The sequence below is a fragment of the Aspergillus campestris genome (genome assembly GCF_002847485.1).
Source record: "Aspergillus campestris IBT 28561 chromosome Unknown P168scaffold_7, whole genome shotgun sequence".
Taxonomy (NCBI): domain Eukaryota; kingdom Fungi; phylum Ascomycota; class Eurotiomycetes; order Eurotiales; family Aspergillaceae; genus Aspergillus; species Aspergillus campestris.
This window is the reverse complement of record NW_020194342.1, coordinates 940335-954486: the sequence shown is the minus strand read 5'-3', so window position 1 is coordinate 954486 and position 14152 is coordinate 940335. Positions and strand designations below refer to the sequence as shown.

At 53.3% G+C, this 14152-nt stretch overlaps 7 protein-coding genes across 7 annotated transcripts; 4 read left to right on the top strand and 3 right to left on the bottom strand.

Annotated features, from left to right (window-relative positions):
• Window positions 1–126: 126 nt before the first annotated feature.
• On the bottom strand, window positions 127–1291 carry P168DRAFT_319233 (carbon-nitrogen hydrolase family protein; the record flags this gene model as incomplete). Its single annotated transcript, XM_024840256.1, has 3 exons — window positions 127–464; window positions 594–1060; window positions 1158–1291. 3 exons carry the CDS (start codon window positions 1289–1291, stop codon window positions 127–129), a joined length of 939 nt encoding a protein of 312 aa, XP_024692366.1.
• A 278-nt stretch (window positions 1292–1569) lies between these two features.
• On the bottom strand, window positions 1570–2668 carry P168DRAFT_282485 (alpha/beta fold hydrolase; the record flags this gene model as incomplete). The annotated part of the gene is made up of 2 exons (XM_024835988.1): window positions 1570–2433; window positions 2504–2668. The coding sequence occupies 2 exons, from the start codon at window positions 2666–2668 to the stop codon at window positions 1570–1572; spliced, it is 1029 nt and encodes a 342-aa protein (XP_024692365.1).
• A 267-nt stretch (window positions 2669–2935) lies between these two features.
• On the top strand, window positions 2936–4385 carry P168DRAFT_290900 (putative peroxidase). The gene has a single exon (XM_024837315.1). It carries the CDS (start codon window positions 3238–3240, stop codon window positions 3985–3987), a length of 750 nt encoding a protein of 249 aa, XP_024692364.1. The 5' UTR covers window positions 2936–3237; the 3' UTR covers window positions 3988–4385.
• Window positions 4386–5301: 916 nt separating this feature from the next.
• Window positions 5302–7818, top strand: P168DRAFT_237451 (potassium ion transporter; the record flags this gene model as incomplete). Its single annotated transcript, XM_024833561.1, has 1 exon — window positions 5302–7818. The coding sequence occupies one exon, from the start codon at window positions 5302–5304 to the stop codon at window positions 7816–7818; it is 2517 nt and encodes an 838-aa protein (XP_024692363.1).
• Window positions 7819–8329: 511 nt separating this feature from the next.
• P168DRAFT_270276 (glycoside hydrolase family 16 protein) lies at window positions 8330–10425 on the top strand. Its single transcript, XM_024835197.1, has 3 exons — window positions 8330–9251; window positions 9321–9774; window positions 9849–10425. The coding sequence occupies exons 1-3, from the start codon at window positions 8806–8808 to the stop codon at window positions 10191–10193; spliced, it is 1245 nt and encodes a 414-aa protein (XP_024692362.1). The 5' UTR covers window positions 8330–8805; the 3' UTR covers window positions 10194–10425.
• Window positions 10426–10831: 406 nt separating this feature from the next.
• Window positions 10832–12824, top strand: P168DRAFT_311318 (uncharacterized protein; the record flags this gene model as incomplete). The annotated part of the gene is made up of 1 exon (XM_024839482.1): window positions 10832–12824. The coding sequence occupies one exon, from the start codon at window positions 10832–10834 to the stop codon at window positions 12797–12799; it is 1968 nt and encodes a 655-aa protein (XP_024692361.1). The 3' UTR covers window positions 12800–12824.
• A 70-nt stretch (window positions 12825–12894) lies between these two features.
• P168DRAFT_305093 (histone-fold domain-containing protein) lies at window positions 12895–13900 on the bottom strand (the record flags this gene model as incomplete). The annotated part of the gene is made up of 4 exons (XM_024838898.1): window positions 13754–13900; window positions 13572–13657; window positions 13013–13471; window positions 12895–12912 (listed from the first exon to the last, which is right to left on the bottom strand). Exons 1-4 carry the CDS (start codon window positions 13800–13802, stop codon window positions 12895–12897), a joined length of 612 nt encoding a protein of 203 aa, XP_024692360.1. The 5' UTR covers window positions 13803–13900.
• Window positions 13901–14152: the final 252 nt, after the last annotated feature.

Sequence of the window (14152 nt, the reverse complement as noted above, 5' to 3'; positions counted from 1 at the left end):
CAGAATGATATTAAGATGTATATTCATCTCTTACTTCATAGATATATACCATAGATATATAAGATATATATATATATATATCTCTCTCTCTATACATCTATATATAAAAAGAGAAAGAAAGAAAGATCAAGAAATCCACTTCTGCCCCTTCACATCCCCCCTAATACAATAATTCTCCTCCGCGAGCTTCAACAGCCCCATATCCATATCCGCAACGCACACCCCCTCCCGCGCATCCAGCGTCTTCACAGTCCCCACAATCGGCATCACCACGCGCGACATGCCGATATACTTGCCGCCGCTGCTGCTGCTGTCAGGGCTGTCGGAGGCCGAGCCAGAGACGTTGGCGAAGATGATCCCGCAGGTGTTTTCGAAACACCGCGATGTGAGGATCGAGGCGAGGAAGAGCGGTTCGCAGCTGGGGTTGATGGCGCGCAGGGCGGGGGAGGCGTCGTTGTTTGTCCCTTTGCATATTGTTAGCATATCATATCGTATCATATCGTATCATATCGTATCATATCTATATATATATAGATATATATATATATCAAGAAGAGGGTAAGAGAGGAAAGGAAAGGAAGGGAAATACATACAATAAGTAGGAACAACAACAATCTCCGCCCCCGCAGCAATCAGCGCCCTAAACGCCTCGGGAAACGCCAAATCCCAACAGACCAGCATGCCGACTCTACCGATAGGCGTATCAAACACAGGGTACCGCGCCGGGCCGGCGGCCTCAGACGCCGGCGGGGGCGAGATGAAGCCGCGCTCGCTGATCCATAGGTTGCGCTTGATGTAGGAGCCGAGGATGGAGCCGTCGGGGCCGATGAAGTAGGCTTTGTTGTAGTAGTGGTTTGTTATTTTGTTTTTGTCTTCATCTTGGGGTTGGGTGGTGGTGGAAGGGGGCGTTGGGTCCGCGTGTTGCTCGAGGAATGTTCCGGGCACGATGCAGATGGAGAGTTCGGTGGCTAGGGCTTGGTAGGATTTTAGGTAGTGCGGGGAGGTGGTTGCTTGGGTTGCGTAGAGGGGGTTGGTGGGGGCGAAGCCGTTGAGGTGGAATCTTTATTGTTTATTCTTAGCCACATTTTTGATTTATTGTTATATTCAATGTGTAGAGAGAGAGAGGGTGTTGGTAGGAGGGATGGGAGGGGATATACTCGGGCAATACGGCTAGTTCGGCTCCCTGGGCGGCGGCTTCGCGGATGAGGGTGCATGCGCGGGCGTGGTTCTCTTCGGGGGCGACGGGCTTGACTTCGAATTGGATTGCGGCGACGCGGTGGGTGGGTGCCATTTTGTCTTTGTCTTTGTGTCTTTATCTTTGTGTCTTTATTGTGTAGTTTATGATAATAGGTAGGGAGTAGGTGGGAGGTTGTAAAGGGGGAAGGAGGGGGATGTGGGATAAGTATAGGACGAAGTATAAGATGTGGACCCACGGAGTAGAGTCATGAGTCATGGCGATGAAAGACTGCCTTTGCTGTGCGTGATGAACCAACCTGGTACTGAAGGACTAGCCCTCTCTCCAGATGTACATGTTAAGTAATAGCGTAGTATATGGGTAAAGTGTATACATCACTCCCTCTCGCTCTCCCTCTCCCCCTCCCCACGACCCACCATCTCCTCCACCAACAAATTAAACTCCCTCTCCCTCTCCCAAGGCAACATATGCCCACTCCCCTCATAAACCACCCAAGTGATCTCCTCCCCCAGCGCCTCGCGCAACATCTCCCCGTGCCTAAACGTGAGCATGCGATCCTCCGTCCCATGCACAACCGCAATCCTCCCCCTCCCGACCGCATCCCCCATCGCCTTCAGTTGTGCTGCAGACTTGCTATGAAAGTAGCACGCAACAACCTGCATCAGAAACCCCTTCGTCGTAAACGCGACCGGATCCGCCCGCTTGCGCAACTGCCCCGCAGCATACCGGTCGCGGTTCGTCGGGAAATTCAGCTTAGGGTCCTCGTTCTCCGTGTCCGGTCGCGATAGGAACTCCTCCCCGAAGAGCGTGTGCGATACCCGCTCCAGCTCCACGTCGATGTGCTTCGGGATGAACATCGCTGCGCGCTCGCGCAGGTACTCCATGAAGGGCACGGTGCGCACGAGTCGCGGCGCCGTGCAGCAGAGGGTGAGGCTGCCGATGTGCGAGGGGATGAGCGTTGCGAGTTCTTGGGCGATCATGCCGCCCATGCTGGCGCCGACGACGTGGATGCTGCGGGTGGGGGTGGACGAGGAGGTGTCGATCCAGTTGAGGGTGTGTAGCAGGTCGACTACGTCTTGGGCCATTTCCGAGGTGGAGTAGTAGGTGGTGGGCTTGTCGGTGCGGCCGACGCCGCGGTTGTCCAAGACGAGGGCCGTGTATTTGTCGCCGTGGGTGTGGCCGAAGTATTTGGTTTGGCGCTTCCAGTCTTTGCCGACGGCGTTGAGGCCCATTATGAACTACATTGGTGAGTATCATTGCTTGCGCAGCTGGTTGATGGGTAAAGTGGAAAAGGGGAAAGAAACATACGACCATCTTGATCGGACCGCTGCCATGGGTCTCGTGGTACAGATTGAAGGGCCCCCCGCGGCGGTTCTGGGCCACCGGGGTGGTGCCAGATGTGGTCGGGGGCAGCTTCCAGTCCACCGAGTCATAGGCGGAATGGTTGATGATCTCCACGGCCGACAAAGGCATGATTATGAGGGGTCACAGTTGGACTGGATAGGTGGAAGGGTTGGAGATGGAACAAAGTACAGAGTACAAGTGACCCATCTCACATGGGGATTCAACGTTTTTTCTTGGCAGGAGATCTCCAACCTCCGAGGTGTGGAGCCGGTGGATTCCTACTCCATTTGGATGATGACGTCGTGGTAGGATTTTATATACTTGATAAGGATCTTAAGATAGTAGATTATATATCTAGGTAGGAAGATGAGAACAAGATGAGGACATCAGCTGAGGCTGGATGATGACTGCGTTAAAGGGGTCGATTTGACGTACTAATGGAAGGCTGCATGTCACTTGCATACAGACTCCACCCATTCCAGCCTCAACCAATTTACCGTGAACTCGCATTCCAGGGCTGCGAGTCATGTCACGCGTGGATAACTCGGTCAGCTGCAGAAACAGAACAACTGACTGGTTGCCTTATATAAATGCCTCCTATATATCCATATATAAGTACCTACGTGTACTCCGTAGTGCAGTATACACACTACTATACGCCTCAGAACTTCCACAACACCCGATAACACAACATCACCATGACTGCCGGCCTCTCCAAAGGAACCTTCCACGCCGCCCAACCCAACGACCTCCGCAGCCCCTGCCCCATCCTCAACAGCCTCGCCAACCACGGCATCATCCCCCGCGACGGGCGCAACATCACCGCTGACGAGCTCCAATCCGCCATCCAATTCATCGGCCTCGGTCGCGACACAACCGCCATCCTCGTCAACAGCGCCTTCAAAGTCCACTCCGACGACCCGCACCAGGGACCCCCAGGCAGCTCCCGCACCGGGTTCCGCGACCCACACCAGACCAACGAAAAAGGCATCCCCATCCTCCACCTCGACCAGCTCGGCCGCCCGCACGCCGTCGAACACGACGTCTCCCTCACCCGCCAAGACCGCCACCTGGGCGACTGCATCTCCCGCGACCCTGTCCTCTACGAGCACCTCCAGGCGGCCTGCGTCGACCACGGCGGGCTGACGCTCGGCGTCGCGCAGATCGGCCGGTTCCGCCGCCGCCGCTACGCCGAGCAGGAGCAGCTGAACGAGGCGCTGCAGTTCGGGAAGCGGGAACACTTCGTGGCGTGCGCTGAGGCGGCGGCGATCCAGTGCGTGTTTGGTCGAGGGCTGCGGTACCAGGTGCCAAGAGCTTATGTCGAGGCTGTCTTTGGGGAGGAGAGATTGCCTTATGCGGAGGGGTGGCAGCCGCGTCGACTGGGGGTGTATCTGCCGGAGATTGTGGGCATGATATTGGCGGTGTCGTGGTTTGCGTGGCCGTTTTGATTGGTTTGTTCAGCTGGTGACATGGATTGCGTTCCTTTGCTTTTTCTGCCTGATCTTGTATGGACTATCACATGCGGGTCGAGCTGATGGGAGGAATCAGCACAGTGGTTGGTTCTTGCGGTATATGCAGCTGGTTTGATGGAGGTTGCTGATCGGAAGGTCCAGACCAGTTGGCAAACCGTCTTGGGGAGTCCCCTTTGTTATCAAGGTAGATAGATACTCGACCAGTCGAGTCTGCGGTAGACCGCCGATTTGCTAGATGGTTGATCTCCGTGTGATTGGTACTTGGGAGGGAGATCGGCAGGTTGCCGAGATACGGCAGTCGTGCATGCAGCTTGCATTTTCCTTGGATGGACAAGATATGGAAACAGTTTATAGGATCTAGACCTACGATGAAGAGATTGAAGTATACAGACAGGAGTATAGCTCTATTTATGGATATAGGAAGGTATGGATAGATTACAGTACTGTCACGTTCTGTACATACCGATGGAAACACCACCTGAGGCACGAATCAGGCTGCCACTTTCTTATCTCTGGATTGACCAATACGAAAACTTCTGGGTGGATTTCTGGTTTAATTTCAGTCGGACTCTCCATATCGCCAGCTTTTCTTTCTTCCTCTCTATCGCCCCTGATCGTCCCTGGTCTGATCCACTTTCATCCTGGAGACGTCGATTGTATTTCCTTCAGAATTTTCTTACCTTATTTTTAAATTTTTTTTCCCTATTTTTTTTTTTACCTCAACCCGACATCCCCCTGATTACACCATTTATATTACTGATGACTGGAAAACCCACCGCTTTACCAATTCGATCCCCGCTCAACTAACTCTATTCCATTCCGCCGCTTTCATCATGCCTAACTGCTTCCTCCTCTCCTCCTCCGCCACCGTCCTGTCTAGATGTCGCTTTTCGTTGATCCCATGCTAACCTCGGTGCAAGTGTGCCCGCCGTTGCACCTTTCTGTCCTGTTGGGGCAGTTTGGTTATTTGTTCGGTTGTTGTTGATCCAACGGTTTAGCTTGAGCGTGGTGGACGATCGGTACTTGCGATTTTATACTCTCGCCTTCCGGTCTGGGATCTTCCTGGTTTGATCGACCTCGCTGTTCAACGATTGGACAACGCAAGAGAAAGGAAAGAAAGGACAAGAGAAAGTTAGGAAGGAAGACGACAAGGGGAGTGAGAAGGGACTCAGAAAGAAAGTGAGAAGTGAAGTGAGAACGAAGTGAGAAGGAATTAAGAAAGGAAGTGGAGAGAAGAGATTAAAAAGAAGGAAAAACAGAAGAAAGAAGAAGAAGAAGAAGAAGAAGAAGATGGTCAAATACAACTTCTTCCCCGCCGTCTATCGGTGGGCGCGGGACACCAAGGCGCGCATTCCGATCATCAGGGATATCCACCTGAACTTTATCCTCCTGCATTACACCTACATCATCGCCATAGCCATCATCACCTCCATCATCATCTACCCCGGCAACGACCTCGCCTACATCGATGCCCTGTTCTTTTGCGCCGGCGCCGCCACCCAGAGCGGCTTGAACACCGTCGACTTGAACCTCCTCCACACCTATCAGCAGGTCATCCTGTACTTCACCTCCATGATCACCACCCCCATCTTCATCCACACCGTCCTCGTCTTCGTGCGCCTCTACTGGTTCGAGAAGCGTTTCCAGCATGTCGTCAGCGACGCCCGCGCCTTTCGCCGCACCCGCTCGCGCGTGCGCACCATGACCACGGACAAGGACAACCAGACCTACGACCGGGAGGAGGCCGGGGTGCGGAATCGTCCCATCACCACGCTGCGAAATGTCCCCGAGGACAGTCGGGAGTCCGACCACGATGGCCACACCTTCAAATCCCCGGATGACACCGACTCGGCGTCCGGGTCGCACGACGATCCGGAATCGCCCTCGGAGGAACCGAACCGTCACATCCAGCGCAAGATGGGCCTCGGCATGAATAGCCTGCGCGTCCCCGCCCGCCTGAGCCCCGAACACCACATCGCCTTCCTGGAGAATCAGCGGAGGGACACGGGCGCCTTGCGAATCCCTAGTCCCCGCGAGTATGACCGAGGCGGGGTCCCCCAGGCCCTCGAGGAGGCGGTCCGGGGTCCACCGATCCAGCGGACGTCGAGCAACCAGTCGGCCCGGAGCCCGCGCGACACGCGAGACGACGGTTCGGATGATGGGGACGAGGACGAGGACGAGGACGACGTGGGCCCGATGGATGGTCCACACATCACCATCAACGAACCGGAGATGATACGGTCCCGGACGCGGAATTCCACCTTTCCCCGACTCGACACCCGACCGACGGTGCGCGAGACGACCGACGGGAACGACGGGAACGAACCGTCGTCGCCAGTAACGCGCACCACCACGCGGCGGCCCACCGTCAGCGGGATCTTCCGGTCCCTGACGCAGGAAAAGGACCGCTCTACGCAGCCGTACCTGAGCTGGAACGCCACGGTGGCGCGAAATTCCAACTTCGTCGACCTGACCGAGGAGCAGCGGGACGAACTGGGCGGCATCGAGTACCGGGCGTTGAAGACGCTCGCCGTCATCCTGATGTCCTACTACGTGTGCTTCCACCTCCTGGGCATCGTCTGCCTGGTCCCGTGGATCATGACGACCCACTGGGGCCAGGCCGTCGAGCTCATCGGCCAGGGGCGGCCCTGGTGGGCCATCTTCATGTCCGGGTCGGCCTTTAACGACGTGGGGTTCTCCATCACCCCCGACTCGATGATGTCCTTCCAGTCGGCCATCTTCCCGCTGCTGCTCATGACCTTCCTGATCATCATCGGCAACACCGGTTTCCCCTGCATGCTGCGGTTGATCATCTGGATCATGGGCAAGTTCACCCCGCACGCCAGCCCCCTGTGGGAGGAGCTGCACTTCCTCCTGGACCACCCGCGGCGCTGCTTCACGCTGCTGTTCCCGCGCAACGCCACGTGGTGGCTCTTCGCCATCCTGGTGGCCCTGAACGGGATTGACTTAATCTTCTTCATCATCCTGGACTTGAACGATGTGGCCGTCACGGCGCTGTCCACGGGCATCAAGATCGTGGACGGCCTGTTCCAGGCGGCGTGCACCCGAACCGCGGGGTTCAGCGTGGTGTCGCTGTCGGAGCTGCACCCGGCCGTGCAGGTCTCCTACCTGATCATGATGTACATCTCCGTCTTCCCGATCGCCATCTCCATGCGGCGGACCAACGTCTACGAGGAGAAGAGCCTGGGGATCTACGAGGGGCCGGTGGACGATGAGGACGCGGACGCGGACGCGGACGAGACCCAGACGGCGCCGAGCTACATCGGGGCGCACTTGCGGCGCCAGCTGAGCTTTGACCTGTGGTACGTCTTCCTCGGGCTGTTCATCATCACGATCGTCGAGGGGAACCGCATCAAGCGCGAGGACCAGTACTCGTTCCAGGTCTGGGCGGTGCTGTTCGAGATCGTGTCCGCCTACGGCACCGTCGGCCTGTCGCTGGGCTACCCGGGGAGCAACACCTCCTTCTGCGGCCAGTTCAAGGTGATCTCCAAGCTGGTGATCATCGCCATGCAGGTCCGCGGCCGGCACCGTGGCCTGCCCTACTCCCTAGACCGAGCCATCCTACTCCCGTCCGAGCACCTGAATCAGAAGGAGGTGGTGGACGCGGAGCGCCGCATGCGCCGGCGAGCGTCGAGTCTGGGCCAGGCGACGACCCTGGACCGACAGACATCGCAGTCCCAGGGAGACAACATCGCCTCTGGTACGGATGCCAAAGATCAGAACGAAGCCTATCTCCGACGACAGGGCACTATGCGGTCCCAGCGTTCTCAGCGATCTCAGCGATAGTTCTTTATACTTATTATCATTACTTTTCTTTCCTGTCCAAAATTTGTGTTGTCGGTATAGAGGGGTTAGGGATTGTGTTTGTGTATTTTATCACTGCCACTTGAGCCTGTTAAGCCTGTTTTGAGCGTGTTGATTGTACTGCTATTCTATTACTCCTGATGGATGTACATACTACTATACTTCTCTACGGCCTCGCGTATATCCACTGGTGGATTTTTTATTTTTATTTTTACTTCTTTCACTTCTTTTCTATTGTATGTATCAACTTGCATTAACTATATGACCTTACATGACGTTGTATTCTTGTTGGGATATCTAATTTAGACGGAAACGAACGCGTTGAGACTGATATAGAAACCGGTATATAAGGGGTCTGTGATTGGTGGTCGAGCACGATCCAGACCCTGATGGATCGGATGGTTGCTTGGCGGATTTGCTTGTTTGCATCGACTCAGTTGACCTTCATTAGTATACCTCTAGATAACCTCATCCATTAACCTCCATCAGTATACTCATGCTAGATGTTGTCCAGCCATTGTCTCTCATTTCCCAGGAATGATCCAGTATGATGGCGGTGGGCAGGCAGACTGTCCAACAGACGCCCATCAGATGATCCATCATGACGATCACCAGAGCCGATCAACCAACTGTCAATACCTAGGTACTACGCGACGCAATGGATCAAGGCAGAAACATAGCGATGCAATTACTACCTTAGTACGGAGTACCAACCGGGTCTCGTACAACTCACCATGCGGATCCTCGTCATCGCACCCGTGCTAAACCAAAGCCAGCCATCACCGTGTAGACCTACTGCATGCAGTGCCCTCCGCTTCCCAATCGGGTCATGATCGGACCTTGATATCCCTGCCACCACGTCTCAGCTTAAACAACTCTCAACTCTCCATTCCGTGCTTCTATCCATGAACAACAAACTCTCTTCTCTTCGCCCCCTCCATCTCGTACCAAAAATAAAGGCGCACAACCATGAATCACGGACCAGGACCCCCCCGTCCGGACTACGGATACCGCCCGCAGGAGTTCCACTCCCATGTCCCCGGCGACGACTTCTCCCGCTACGGCGGCGCCACCTCCCATCTGCCCAAACTAGAAGATTTCGATTACCAGACCGCCGGTCCGCCCCCGCCTCCAGGTGCTGGTGTGCCTCCGCGGACGAAGGATGAGGGGCGGTGGAAGTCGGCGGCCTGGTATGACCCGCGTGGATGGTCGCTGCGCACGAAGCTCATCGTGGGCTTTGTTGGCATTGCGGTGGTTATTGCTGTGATTGTGGGCGCTGTTGAGGGGACGAAGAAGAATCGGTATCCGGATTACTCGCCGTTGGATTATAGGCTGGTGGATTCGTATGAGGGGGAGAGCTTTTTGGAGAAGTTTGATTATTTTTCCGGGAAGGATCCTACGGATGGGTTTGTGAAGTATGTCCTCTCTCTCTCTACACCTCTCCTCTGGTTAGAAAAGGATAGACAGACTGACTAACTCATTAGGTACGTCGACCAACAAGCCGCGCAATCACTCAACCTCACGCACGCGACAGACTCCTCCGTCGTGTTGAAAGTCGACACCTCCAACCCATCTGCCACCCAAGGCCGCCAGTCTGTCCGTCTAGAGTCTAAAGCCAGCTACGACGAAGGTCTCTTCATCTTTGACATCATCCACACGCCGCACGGCTGCGGCACGTGGCCCGCGTTGTGGCTGACCGACCCGGCCAACTGGCCGACTAACGGCGAGATCGACCTCGTGGAGACTAATAATAAGGCTACCGAGGGCAATGCTGTCACCCTGCACACTACGGACGGCTGTGACATGGACGTCAAGCGGAAGATGACGGGGCACGCCCAGTTCACCACCTGTCTCAACTCCACGAATAGTAACTCTGGCTGCGGCGTGCAAGCGCCGCCGTCCAGCTACGGGGAGGAAATGAATCAGAAGGGAGGAGGGGTACGTTCCCACCATATACTCTCCTATGCGTTTCAAACACTTCACTAACTCACCAATTCGTTTGATATGAAAAGATCTACGCCCTCGAACTCCGCAAAGCAGGCATCCGCGCGTGGTTCTTCCCGCGCTCCTCCATTCCCTCCGACCTGCAAAAAAACAACAACACCAAACCCAACCCCTCAACCTGGGGCACCGCGCTCGCCGACTTCCCCAACACCTCCTGCGACATCGGCGCGCACTTCCGCAACCAGCGCATCGTGGCTAACATCGACCTGTGCGGCCAGCTCGGCGCCTTGCCCAAGTTCTACCACAAGATGTATCACTGCCCGGCGACGTGTGAGGAGTTTGTGGCGCATAATCCGGAGGAATTTGAGGAGGCTTATTGGGAGTTTGGGGGGTTCAAAGTATATCAGGCTTAGTTTTTTTCTTCTGGTCGTTTTCTATTTGTGTCTTTCTTTCATTCTGTCCTTTCTGGTTTTGTTATGGTTTTCTCTTTTTTGGGTTGGATCTTCTGGTATTGGTTTCTTGCGACTTCTTCAAGGGTATATGTCAGGTGGATTATGTTTATGTCTGGATTGATGGATGATGGATGTATGTTTAATGGATGGATGAGTTATGTACATTAATGGCACAGATTGAGAATATTATGTTATGGTTATATTCATATAGTTTTCTGTTCGATATGTACTCCGTATATCTTGAACCTGAACGCAAGGACAGATACTTCGCAATTAATGCAAAACAATCCAGGGATCATCACCATCAATCATGTCTATACATAAAACTACCTTGTCACAATTTAACCACAACATGACCAAATATATACAAATAAGGTGGTGCTGCGCTAAAGCCTTAGGCTAGATCAATGTCAATATTCTTCAAGTTCGTTAGATACTCCCAAGAATCTAACAATATCTTCTTCTTTGATGCCTGATTTACCTTATTACGCTGATTAAAACAAACCAATCATTTACATCCTTTTGGTCTGACCATTCTACCATCCCTTTCCAACAGACATCTGACATCCCCATCCATCTAAATCACGCAGATAACAAACATGGACGACGCCGCGCGTCCAAACAAAGAAACATCCCACCAAACCCTCCAAAACAGCCTCGATATATGGACCTCCTATCTCAGCGCAGAGCCCAAATCCCACCGACTCCCCCGGCAAGCCATAAACCTAGAGGCACTTGCCCATCAAACCCCGCCTTTCCTCGGCGGTGACCATGACCGTCCACCAGACACGAAAGTCTCATTCGCCTGCGAGGAGAAACACGCAGGCAATCTAGTCGTCAACAGCCGATCAACATGGAGAACTTCCCCTTCCACTTCCACATTTACTTCCACTTCCACGTTTACTTCCACTTCCACTGACAGCTGTGCCCTCCCGCCGAGGGTCCTATCCAAGCAGCTTATTCTAGGCGTTAAAAGTCGGGTAAGCGTTGAACTGAGAGAAGACGCCCCGTTTGCGGACTGGCCGGGGGTGGAAGGGCTCGAAGGTTATGACGGGGGGAATTATTTGGTTGTGCTTTATCTCGCGTGGGCTTATGTATTGTCTGCGAGGTGGGTTGGGGTGCTTGGGTGCTCTACGGATCATGAATGTCGAGTGAGATATGCGGTGCAGGAGGGGACGCCGAGTGAGCAACAGCCCGTGTCTATGGTTGAAGTTGACATTGGCGACAATGCAGACGAGGAGGAGATTAGCTGGTGGCGTGCTGTTTTGTGTTCTACTGGCGGTTGGAACGCGACGACGACGTATAACGGACATGACTATTTATCGCCGTGGTCCGTGTCGGCTAAGGATACAGGGTTGACCTTGACGCAGACACAGACGACAAATGAGTTCAAGTCACAGTCAAACTCACACCCACCAGGCTCAGCAACAGCTCTCAAATACCTCTCACGGTTCTGTGTGTCTCATCGTCTGTACGCGCAGTGCTCCGTCGCTCTAGCCGGGGCACTCTACATCCCGTTTCTGGGGGGACGAACTGTTTACCTCCCGTTTCCAAAGCCAGCGCCTCTGCCAGAAATCAAGGACGATGATGGTGACACTATCCCAGACCTTCTCAACCGGCATGGCGAGCTGCTCCCCCAGTACATGACACTGAGTTCTAACCCGTGGGGATTACGCTCCATCCTGCACAGCACGTTCTTCAATGCTGATATCGAGTGTAATCTTGTCAGCGCGTGGCTGAACCCGGCTTTTGCCGTTATTGATTCAATGTCTTCGAGGGAAGATTCAAACCCGTCCAAGGAAGTTGCATTGGCCATCTTATTGACAAACCGCCATCCCCGCCTCAGCATCCTCTGGCTCAGCGCTATACTTACGGACTTGGCAAAATCTATCCTGCGAGACGTGAAGGCTGGAATGACAGCGTTGGATCTTCCGGCTTCTGCTTGGGTTGGAGAAGCGCAGACGTTTTTGACTGCAAAGGTTGGGACTAGCAATGGAGACTCGATATCGATTCCCCGCGACGACGAGTGTCGGCTACTCTTCTTGACAGCCAGTGAAGGTCATGACCGGCCTCCGGTTTGGACCTGGAAGCCGTTTGGCACTACGGAACTTTGCGATACGGAGCTTTCGGTTCAAAAACATGCCCAATGTGTTGGTCATGGCTTACAATATGAATCTTGGGAATGGTTGACCACCAATTATGATAATGATAATGATAGATTAATCCACCGCCGGGTAGAAAAGAATCCTAGCAGAGCCCAGAACCGAGCAGCATGGCCAATACCCCAAAACAAACCCCCACCAGCAGCCATGCTCGACGACTATCAACAATACGACTTATCCTCACAATCCCTGTCCGAATCAGCCACACGAGGGATATTCAGCTGGCTGCGCTCAACAGGTTACCCACTCAGCGAAAGACCCATATACCAGCACTCGTGGATAGACCTAGAAGACACCGACGAAGAAGAGCCTGAGCCTGATGACGCTGATTCAAACGTGGGCATCCAGCGGAGTACAATGAAGGTGCATATGCATGTTGAGGGCTGGCTTGAGGGTGTTGAATAGCATACATTAGCACTTTCCATTGAGAGCCAGCGCGTGAGGTCAATGTACTCCTCAAAGCAAATAGAAACCAAGAGAAACATGTTGAAATAGGTAAATTATGAATAGAAGGAAACCTATATATAACGGTATTCAGTGCTCGCTTTTCAACTCCAACAACTCCAACCCCACATGAAAGATAACGCAAAAATCCTACAATAAAGCAGATCAACCCACCATCTCAACATCCTCATCCCCACCCCCACTCTGCCTCTTCTTCTGCCTCCCCTCCACCCCCCGATCGACAACCAACGTGCTAACTGCCCCAGAAGCATGCATCACAACCGGTGCGCGCGGACTGCTCTCCTCATTACCCTCCCCAGCCTGATCCCGCTCCAGCTCCTCCTCCAGCGCAGCGTCATCGAGCGTCGATTGTCGATCCCCAGCAGCCCCATTAAGCGTGCGCTGCCCCTTCTCGATATCAGTGCTGGGACCAGTAGCGGTTGAATCACGACCGCGCTTCTCCTTAAACTGCTTGTAGGTGGTTGTCTTGGGGATAACGTCGGAGAGGAACTCGAGGTTGTCGATGCGGGAGACTGCCGTTGCGAGGTCTTTGTATTGGATGCCTTTGCGGGGCTTGCGCTCGGATTTGACGACGTTGTGGGCTTGGGTTGTGAGGTGTTGGATGAATTGTTCCTATATTTTATGATCACATGTTAGGGATTGTCTTTTTGGGGGTTTCTCTTTGTAGATGGAGGTAGGCGTAGATAGAGAGAGGATGGGAAAGAAGACGAACAGTAGCCATAGCAATTACAAAAGTGGCATTACTCGAGCATTGCACGATATCATCGTCAAGCTGGATGATTTTCTTAATCCGTGCGACTAAATCATATTAGTTTTCGTTATTGACCGTGGCAAGTATGCATTTCATTATGCGAATATCGATAGGAGTGGATATGATAGGATAGGGAAACGTACTAGGAAGGGCACTCTGGCCGGTGATCTCTTCAGATTCTTTGAGAGACATTTTACCAATTTCCTTCTTTCTTCCCTTATGCTTCTTTTCGGTTGTCGACTCGTGGTTGTAGGGTTGGGACCTGGTGGATAATGGGAGGTGAAAGAAAGAAAAGGCGCGTTTGTTCGGGATAGTTAACGCGTGGTTGGCGGAGTAGTTGCTGACTTCGTATCGATTTATCTATCTTATCTTATCGATAAGTGGCATCTATATCTACTCCATATATTGAGTGTACTTGATCTCTAGATATTACAACTTCATGCTCTATAATTCATGGTTCTACTCAGCAAATACAATTCTGCTAGTTGTGGTATATATAGAATATAATATGTGTCTCACACCTGCCACATTAGGATCAACAT

Excerpts from the sequence above, each read along its gene's own strand:
- P168DRAFT_270276 (XM_024835197.1), top strand. The coding sequence starts at position 8,806 with ATGAATCACGGACCAGGACCCCCCCGTCCGGACTACGGATACCGCCCG. Across the intron at positions 9,252-9,320 it reads CCTACGGATGGGTTTGTGAA|GTACGTCGACCAACAAGCCG; the intron begins GTATGTCCTCTC and ends CTAACTCATTAG. Across the intron at positions 9,775-9,848 it reads TGAATCAGAAGGGAGGAGGG|ATCTACGCCCTCGAACTCCG; the intron begins GTACGTTCCCAC and ends TGATATGAAAAG.
- P168DRAFT_290900 (XM_024837315.1), top strand. The coding sequence starts at position 3,238 with ATGACTGCCGGCCTCTCCAAAGGAACCTTCCACGCCGCCCAACCCAAC.